This window comes from Suricata suricatta, chromosome 9 (genome assembly GCF_006229205.1).
Source record: "Suricata suricatta isolate VVHF042 chromosome 9, meerkat_22Aug2017_6uvM2_HiC, whole genome shotgun sequence".
NCBI lineage: Eukaryota > Metazoa > Chordata > Mammalia > Carnivora > Herpestidae > Suricata > Suricata suricatta.
Window position 1 is genome coordinate 74,566,438 of NC_043708.1, and position 10,268 is coordinate 74,576,705.

A 10,268-nucleotide genomic window follows, 5' to 3' on the forward strand; every position below is an offset into this window, starting at 1 on the left:
AGCTGGGAAGGAGCAGAAAATGTCAATATATACAGCTCAAGCCAGGCTGGAAGGCTGACAGCTGAATGCACATAACAAAAAAGCAAATTTGGAGTGCCTGGGTGGCTCCGTGGCAGACCTGGGCTCCAGTCATGATCTCACAGTTTGTGGGTTTGAGCCCTGCATCAGACTCTGTGCTGATAGCTTGGAGCCTGGAGCCTGCTTTCGATTCTGTGTCTCCCTCTGCCTCCCCCCACCACGCTCTGCCTCTCTGCCTCTCAAAGGTGAATAAATGTTAAAAAAATTTTTTTAAAAAAAGCACACCTTCTTCGATGCTACTTCCTGAGCATGTGGGATGTACATTCCAGAGTGTTTGCATAAAAGAGGCATCCACTTGTATGTTCCCATTGGATACGGAGAGATGCTGCAGCAGAAACAGAAACAAGACAGCCTTTAAATAACAGGGCCAGTCCTGCCAGAAGCAGCTCACCTAGAATTGCAAGGATTGAATTCAAGAATGTCACTATTATTAGGCTCTTTCTGCATAGCCTGCAGGAGCCTGCTGTACCCAATCTAGAAGCAGGCTTCACAGGGGGACACTTCCTTCAGGGAAGAGGAAGTTTTCAGCTATAGAGGTGGCAGACAAGTGTTGACTTCATCCCCTCAGCTGGATCTCTGATTCAACAGGAAGTCATAAAATGTCTGTTCTTGATGGGAGAAGAGAATTCACAAATGGGAACACTTACTCCAGCATTTGTTCTAGGCCAAGTAAAATCTGCCGGCAGGATGGGTGTTGAGAAGCTTACAAACTTCTGACACTTCTCTGATACTGAGACACCCAAGGGCTTGATGTCAGCTATGCCTAACTCTCATTCCCAGGTGCAAAATCTCACAGCATCTTTCAACCAGTGTGACATCCCATTCGCCAAGAGTATCTTAAATTCTCAATTTCTCCAACATATGCTTATTTTCCTAGATCCTGTTCTTTTCAGCTGGTCCTCTGGATAAGAATTAAACCACGTGAGAAATTCAGAGTAATAGTAGGTCATGTTGGTTTTTCTCAGAAAGTGCCTGGGGCATTTTGGCAGAGTTTTCTGGGCATAGTACCCTCATCTGAAAGGATAACTAACAATTAAATTTGGGGCCCCATGACAACGTGGCAAGGGAGAGAATTCAAGATCTCTCCAGTATACTGTGGAAAAATTTCTTATCCTACCCAACCTATTGTGGCTCAGTTCGCCTTGGCCATTAGTTCTTAAAGGAAAATATTCTAGAAATGAAAAGACGCCTGGTAGGAGGTACTTACCAGGTATCTTTCAGAGGACACGCTGACAAGGATGAGGTCATCACCAATTCGAACTTTCTCTCCCTCAGATCTCTGTTTGGAAGCAGGATGTATGGTCCACCAACAGGCTTCTCCTACATAAATGCTCCTTGAGTTAGTCATTGCTTCATGGAAACCAGTGTCCCTAAATCTGTCTCTCATTCTCCTATCTCCTGAGAATAATCCCGTAAGCACACATATACAAAACCCCGATCTCAATTTCTATTTAGCCCCATACTGCTTGATTATGTCTATCACTTTCATTTTTTCCAGTGGCAAAAAACAGAGTTTTGGGAAGAGTATTGGAAGTCAGAAACTATAGAAGCCTTTGAGTATTTTTAATACATGTAGAAAAATGTTTTCATCATAGGTATTTACGAATCTTTAAAAATTGACTTCATGGGTCTACTGACTACTTACACACTTTTATTTTTGCCACACTCTCCATGAAATTCTACTAAAACATGAGTAATTCTAAAAACATCAGAGATTTTCAAAAGACCTAAATCTACAAAGACTTGGACAGCCACTGAGAAGTTGATAGTGAAGGAGAAAAACAGACAATTTGGAAAAAGGAAAGCAGACAGAGGTTTTCAGTGAAGAGAAGCTAACACTTGAGTCTTCAAGAAAGTAAGAAAAGGAAGAAGTTGATCTCAAGAAATAAAGTCATCCCTGCTTTGGATTTCCCAAAGTCTCTGGAATGGGAGGTAAGTTACCTGTGAAAGTACCAGCAGACTATGGGGTTGAAAGCAAGAAAACTGGCTAAAAGTTATAAAGGAGTTCTTTATCTTCTGGTCTCCTCCTCTCTACCCTGCACAGCCAGATGACCCATCCTCCTCTCCCCTACAGAAGACTAAGAATTAAATCCATGAATGACCAACCATCAAAGTTCTGGTTTTGTAATATCAAGCAATGTCAACAAGAAAGTAAAAACCATTGCTAAAAATCGAGAATCATTATCATGTTATGCCCTGATTAGTAAAGCTCCAGCCCCTTTCCCTCAGCTTCTATTCCTCATACACCAGCTGCAATGCTAAGTCTCCACCTCACCTCAAATTCATGAATTCCTCTTTAGGAAAGCCACACCACCCAAGATAAAACATACTATTGTCTGCACATCTCCAGTGAAATGTCTAGTCCTTGACAGATTACCCAAAAGTGAGGATTAACAGATGGCAAGCAACAGCCACATACTCAGGGCTTCCATCAGCTTTTACTGCCTTGATCTAAACATGGAGACCCAGGATCACCTGACATCTGAGCCAGGTGACAAACATGAATGAGAAGAACTAAATAAACACGGGAAAGGGACTTGAGAAAACAAAGATTATGGAGAGCCAAAGAAAACTTTTAAAAGTCACTTAATAATCTCAGAGAGATAAGAGAAAGTTTCATTCATGAAACAGCAATGAAGGTGTCCATGAATGATCCCTTTGGAAAAAACTCTTGGATCCTGAAAACGAGAGAAAGAAACAATAGAGTTATAGGATACAGTTGAAAAAAATCTCCCAAAAAGAATGATGAGAAACAGATTCGAAATAGGAGTAAAGAGATACTCAGAAAACCAATCTAGAGGATTTGCAGAAACCAGGAACAGAAAACAAAATGAGGAATTAACAAAGAAATAGTCTTAAACATTCTTCAAAGCTGGAAGGCAAGCATTCAGATTGTAAAGGCCCACAGAGTGCCAATCACAGTGAAGAGAGACCCATACCAGGGTCCATTCTTCTGAGACTTGGAAGAAAAAGGATCCATGCCCAGACACATCATTGTGGAATTTTACACATAAGGGCAAAAGAGATCTAAATAGTTCTTAGAAAATATAAACAGGTCATACACAAAGGATTGGGAATCAGAATGTAGGTATCTCAATAGCCAGACAATAAGCTAGAAGAAATTGAAGAAAGCCTTCAAGAAGCAGAGGAAAAAATTTATTTCCAGTATAGAATACTATGAATTACTTGTGAAGTTTGATTTAAACTTTTTAGATGATGATTTACCTCCCATGGATCTTTTCTGTAAAAGCTACTGGATAATGGACTCCACCAAAGTGAGGTAGTAAACCAACGAGGGAGAAAAACATGAGATCCAGGAAACATGCAATCTAGGAGAGTTAAAGGGAATTTCCCAGATGATGGTGAATGTTTCTAGAAGACACTGACACAACGGCTAATATGATTGAATCTGATCAGGGGAAAGTTTCAGGTCTATAGGACAGTTTGAAATGAATGAGTGATTGGGTCACAGAAAATAAAGCAAACAATTCTCTCAAAAAGTCTAAAGTCATTCTACCAATGTCAATCGAAAGAACGTATAGGGCTTTCCTGATTACATGCTCCAAGACTGACAGCTGATTTATATTTAGTGGCCAACTTACAATCAGTGAGTGTGGCATTTCGCTCATTTTGTAACTGTCAGCAAAGGCTGATGACACCTTAGAGGAAATTATATTTTAAGAATAACACTTTAGATGAAAACAAAGCAACCTCAAGTCAAATGCAAATAGGATCTCATTTTAATGGAAAAAACAGAATGGAACCCACTCTTCTGCTTTGTACAAAAATGAGAACAAGTGGAGAGGCAGGGCTTCTCAGGAATTATCAGACACCCCTGAGTATGATGCAAAGATGGCAAAGATATTTTTTCTAGATCATCTGTAAAATCAGACAATCTAGATCATTCCTTTAGGAACTGACATAATTTTGGAACAACATGGACTTTTGTCCTTGGCTGCCAACAATGAAACGCCCTGTCAGGATATTAGAGATTGTATTCAAATTAGAGTCTTCCTGCGGTGTGACCTAAGATGTCATCTCTTCTCTGGCCTTTGTTCCTACCCTTTTCCCAGGCCTGGGGCTTCTGCTTTAGAACAGGTTCTATCTAACCTTCTAGCAATTCTCATTCAGTTTGAGTTTAACCTGAATTAATTTCTGCCATTTGCAACCAAGAATCCTGGTTGATATATAGTCCAACCTGTAAATGGAGGAGAAATTCCATATACATTGCCATCGATGGATGGTCAGACTACCTAGGTACATCTCCAGCCACACAGAGCACCGTGTACCCCAGCACCAGCTGTTATGTTGCTGGATAATTGCACATATTGCAAAGTGGTTTTCTTCATTGGGGTGATATGTGCCTCCTTTCAGCTTCTATCCCGCTGCTCCACTGGTCCATGGACTCACATCAAGTCAGACCCTTCTGATACCATAACTGTTTAAGTATGTATAGTTACAGTGGTCCTCTCTTCTTCATTTCTGGTTTCCAGAGAGAATCTGTATCATCCTGGTTATCACCTTTCTTAGCATCAGTCTCCTGTCAATACTTCTGACTGACCTCAAAACAAAACAACACAAAAAAGCCAGTGTTTCCCAAATTATATGGCTGTGGCGAAAGCGTTATCCTTCATTCTTAGTTTCTATGTCTCCATCACACGTTCTTTCTTATTCCCCTAAATTTTATCAGACCTATTTCTTGACCCCACTGGTTGATTGGTTTAGAATTCCAAATGAAGAACATATTCAGTATCCTTCTCAAAGGCCCTTAGCCTGAGACCCCAGTGAGCAGGAGATCTGGAAACATTGACTTACCTGTTGCATGTTCCCGTAGACCTACATCAAAGGCGAGTTTATCTGTCTGGGATCTTGATGTGGTCAAACATGTTAGATACTGTGAAACAAGAGTAGATGCTAGTGAAGTTCTACTCTTCTATCAGGTCTTGGCATCTCACCACTAGTTGGCTTCCGGTTGTCAATTTCAATACTAGCTACTGTATACAGGGCTTGTTTGCTGTATTCAATGGTGCAACACATTTGAAACATACTTTTAATCATATATTTAAAAATCTCAAAGATGTTCTTCTCTGGTGACCCAGTGATTTAACTTCTAGGACTACGTGCTATAGATATAAGTCTGAAATATTTCAAACATATTTGATAATATGCTATGGTTCTAAGTACTGAAAAACGTTTAAATTGGAGACAATATAAATGGAACATCTACAACCAACATTAATGGAAGGGTTAATAAACTTTTGTCCTTCATTTTATGAAATATGTTACCATTAGTATTTATCAAGAGTATTTAACAGCATGGAACATATGCAAAACAGTACATTTGCACAGTTAACAGGTACACACAATTTGGATGCCTGGCAACTAGGCTAACAAGAATTACACCAAAATGATATCTGAAGTTCTCTTTGGACAGTGAAGCGGGGGGGATCATGATGATTCCCCTACTTCTATTTATTTTGGTTTTCAAGCTTTCCATGAGTTCTAGAACTTCTTAATGTGTAGAAGTTTTTATTTTCCCGATTATAAAAATACATGTGCATATAAGACTTAATAATGGAAAAAAAATTCCATGGCCTGTTCCTTTCCTCCTTTACTGACAGGCACAGTGACTGATCTTGGAATCAGACTGGTTTTTCTGGACACAGGGGACAGTAAATGTAGTAAGAAATCATATAATCCTTCACATCTCTACCATGCTGTTAGCCCAAGTTGTCAAAGCCATGAGAAGTGTGCTGTTTAATCTGTGTAGGTAGGAAAAGAGAAGCATTAAGGTTTTATTTACCCTATGGATAAGCACCAGGTTCTGAAAGATTCATGATCTCAGCTCAGTCCTAGACATTGTCAGGATACAAAGTTTCCCCACTCTCTAAATGTCCCTATCTCCTGCTCCAATAACCTTCCATTTGGTCACTTTTGTTCTGTCATTTGCCATGGAAGACTACAACAGATGAATGTTCAGACTGAAAAGGTCAACTTCTTACCAGGGCTCAGGAGGGAAAAAAAAAAAAAAAAGCTGCAATAAATAAATTATTTAAGAGGCAGCTGTGGCTCTTGCTGCCAATCTGACAGTTGGAGCTCTGAGATGAACTGCACAGCATATACTGCAGGTGTAAATGTGTGAAAATGAAACCTTGAATTAATGTAACGTTTTCCACCAGGGCCAGAGAAAGAAGGCAAGCCTTCCTTACCCTGATAGTAGGTGATGATGAGAGATACAGAGATGGAAGCAAAGAGGATTAGAGCTGGCCCGGGTTACACTCAACAGAGATCATGATAGTCTCCTTAACATGCACTGCAAGAGCTCCACAGTAGCTCTATTTTACTAATTATATTTACTTAAAACGTGAACACTTCTTCTCAAGTTACCATTTGGGTTAGTTCTGGTTCTAGACCCTGAATTAGTTACAGCTCAATGAGCATTCTGTGATGGCTTTGCACCTTATCTTCCTACGGCCTCGGGATTAACATGGTACTTTCCAATTATTCCAGGACTGAAGGCAAGGGATATCATCCCATTTCCTTTAGCTTGCCAGAGTAGAAATTTCATAATATCTCATTTGATGGATTTTTATTCTGTGCTGGTTATCCTTTTATATTTAAGGAATTATTTCATGGTTTATTTCTTCATTAATGGAACAAATATTTATTGAGCATCTAGTATGGGGCACTGTCCTTGGTAGGGTTAGGTTTAGTTAATTAAAAAATAAAAGACACAGTCTCTTTTTTCCTGGAGTGGGGAGGAGGGCGGTCAGACATTAGGCAAATACGTAATTCCAAAATGAGTAAGTCATATGAAAAGAATGCAAAGCAATAATGTGCTCTAATTATTTACATTCCAAATCTTGTGCTGGTAATGTAATCTAGATGCTTGTTGGTTTCCTATACTTCCTCCCCTCTTCATCTTTTCCCTCCTCCTCAAATGGCGGAAGCAGACATCCGGATGTGCTTACCATTCCGCTGAAGGAGTGCCGCAGGAGAATCGCGTGGCCATACAGCAGTGTCCTGTGGCCACCCCCTTGTGCTGCCTGTGGGAAAGGACAAGGAAGAATGTCAGCACGGGCCTCTTGTGGCCCCTCTAGAGCAAAGCAGGACAAGAATTCTGGAAGACAGACTACAAAGGAAAGACCCATTGCAAAGCTCCCCAAGAACTCATTCTAGAAGCGAGTGGCCAGCCTATGGGCGAGGGGGACACTGGTGACCACAGCCATGCAACATCCTTGGGAGAGGGCGTGTGGGGCCACACCTCTTCTCGGAAAGGTCCCCTGCCCAGGATCAGCAGAAACCCGAGCTGTTCTACCAGAGAAGCATGTAAATGAGATAGATACTGCTTACCTTCCTTTGAAACTTCTCAGAAGCATTCAGAGTGAGAGAGAGAAACAAACGTGATGTAACTATAGCCTAGGGCATGTGGTCGCATTCTGGGCCCTGTGGTCTTTTCCTTTCAAGACACGTGGCCTTCTGCCCAATCACTTAAATGGGTCCTATTTACCAGATCTCACCATTCTGGATGGCTCTGGAATCCAGGACTTTCAAAGGGCAACCAGCAATGCAGAAATAGACCCATCAGTTGAAGGACCATCTCAGTCACTTTCTCTGCCTCCCCAGGTAACTACTTTGGCTGTTCACTCAGTGGCCTCTCACAGTGGAAAAGGCATGAGCAAAGAGACAACTCAACATAAAGCCACCGTGTCTGACTCTTTTTCCCTTCCTCTGTCTGATTCACCAACCACTGTCTGAACCAAACAGTACATGATATGAGACAAAGCTATTATTTATTGTCGTTATTCCTGAGTTGGTAATATGGAAAAACTGAAATGTACAAAGAAATCCTAGAATTTATTGGTGCCTACTTTTTCAAGCTTTTACCTAAATCTCTTCCCCATCCTGTTACCCTGCCCTCAGACACAGTCAGGTAATTTTGATCAAACATATCCCTTAGGAAAAAATGTTTTAGCATAGGACCCCATCCCTCAATATGCACAAGCATCCAAAGACTGAGATAACAATGAACCATCAAGAGAAATTCTAACATTTTCCTTCTATATGCCAAGAATACTTCTTAGGCATCGAATTTTATTTAGACCTGCCCAGGAGCAGCCCCAGCGGCTAGTTTGGGGTCTCCTCCTCTCGTGTGCCTCCCCTCCCCTCAGAGCAGTGAGTAGAGAAGGGGAAAACTGGTGGTATGCAGAGAAGGCACAGGTCTGAATAATAAGGTCTAGAGTCATTTTATTCCAACTCTATTTGGATTAAAAGAATCGCTCTGTCAAAGAGATAATTTTTCATGTCATACCAGGAGCCTAAAGAAAAGAAAAATGATAGACGGGGTATCATGTTTTTAAAAAAGCTGATAAGTATATATGAATGTGGCTGCACATTCCTCACAATGACAGAGATATTTAAGATATTTAAGGGCTCCCCAGACTTTAATACGTGGAGGAATCAAATGTTCTTTGTACTATTTCCGAATTTCTCAAAATCATTCGCACTAACTTTAGTTGCTGTATTTACAAATGCATCAACAGCAATGTTAAAATTAGTCATACCCAATCATGTCCACGGCCTGGCAGTCTGGTATTTTCCCCGTACACTTGCAATATTGTAAGTGAATTGATAGCACACGGTCGCTCAGGTGTGGGTGTATCCTCCCAAAACAGTCAGATGTCTCAAACTGTACTGATGAAATGACAGGTCCTCGTGTCAACTGTGGGTCACACCTTTGTCTTTGTTCCTATTGACTTGGTGAATCATCTTAAAAAGAGCCCAGCTTTGCTGCCCACAAAAAGTGGCACTCAAGAGCTTTTGTTTCCTCCCTTCTCTGACAGTGTTGGAAACATCTCCTGCCCCTCATTGCCTTTACTCTGGTGCCAACAGGAAAGCAGAGATGAAACCCAAGTGTCCCACTGGGACTGGATGGGGCAGCACCGTGCAGAATGCAGGAGGCTTCCCCTCCCACGGCCTCCCTCTGCCATGGCGGTGACTCTCTCCACCTGCGGACATCATCAGCCACTCCTCTGCACTCACTCTACCAGGCTTGGGGTGGAGCCTGCGAACTGGCACTTCTTACATGTCCCATGGACAGGATACTGATGTTGCTGGTCCACGGATGACCCTTTGAGAGCCACTGCTTAAGGAATGATCAAGCTTCACTGCTTGGCAAGAGTAGAGTCCCTCTGTGTGCAGAAGCTTTGACAGTCATCATCCCAGTGAGAGGTCCTGTGGGCACACCACGAACAGGTGTTTTCCAGAACATGATCGCTCGTCCTCATGATTTTTCTAGGGTGAAACCATCTCCCCCACTGATGATGTGAGGAATTTGAAGAGCAAAGAGGGTCAGTGTTTTGCCATATATCATACAACTCAATGTGGCTGGTGGTGGTGGTGACCTCAAGGTCAACTCCAGAACTTGATCCCACTTTGCTCTAGTTTTTATAATATATTCATTTGCCTACCATGTACAAAACCAGCATACAAAGCAACCAGGAAAGCAGGAGAGAAAGATACTTCCTCAGCTCTTAAAGGAAGGTGAATTGATACAGCAGGGATTTAATGAGCACTAAGCATACAGCAGACACAGAACTATGCAAAGTGTTATATGTGAACTATCTCATTTTAGCCTTGCAGTTGTGCTGTGGAGTAACTATAGTAATTATCTCCATTTTTCAGCAATGAAAACTGAGGCTTTAAGAAGTGAGGTAACTTGCTCAAAGTCACAGAGGTTCCAAGCACAGGTTGGGATTTAACCATATGCCATGTTGTCTCCTTCTTGGTAATTGATCTAGAAAGACTCATGTATAAAAAAAATCCTGTTGCAAATAGCAAACAAGCTGCCTGTTTAAAGAGGTGAAGACAAGGAGCATTGGAATAGACCCAAAGAGTAAAAAGGGTATAGAGGGATAGCATTATCGAAAAGGTAGACCCTAACAGGTCAGAATGTTGACAACCAATGATGCTAAGAACAGGGAACACACAGGAGCAAATGCCTGGAGGTGGAAAGTATGAAGTGCACATGGGGACTAGCAGGTGATTCACTGATTAGTGCTGGGGTCAGATGAAATGAAAGGGAACCCCCGGGGAAAAGTGAGGGTGCAGGTGCAGGGCCGGCAGATTATGGATGGCTAGGACTGACTGTTCCACCACAAATGGGACACTGGTGTAGCTTTTTTTTTTTT

At 41.6% G+C, this 10,268-nt stretch overlaps 1 protein-coding gene across 1 annotated transcript in view; it reads right to left on the reverse strand.

Moving 5' to 3' along the window:
• RYR3 (ryanodine receptor 3) overlaps nucleotides 1-10,268 on the reverse strand; it is a 349,369-nt gene that overhangs the window by 285,590 nt on the left and 53,511 nt on the right. Inside the window, exons 4-7 of the mRNA XM_029952228.1 lie at nucleotides 7,050-7,124; nucleotides 4,894-4,972; nucleotides 1,286-1,398; nucleotides 304-403 (exon numbers count right to left, since the gene is read on the reverse strand). Coding sequence (XP_029808088.1) covers nucleotides 304-403; nucleotides 1,286-1,398; nucleotides 4,894-4,972; nucleotides 7,050-7,124 — 367 coding nt within the window. The remainder of the gene's footprint in view (nucleotides 1-303; nucleotides 404-1,285; nucleotides 1,399-4,893; nucleotides 4,973-7,049; nucleotides 7,125-10,268) is intronic.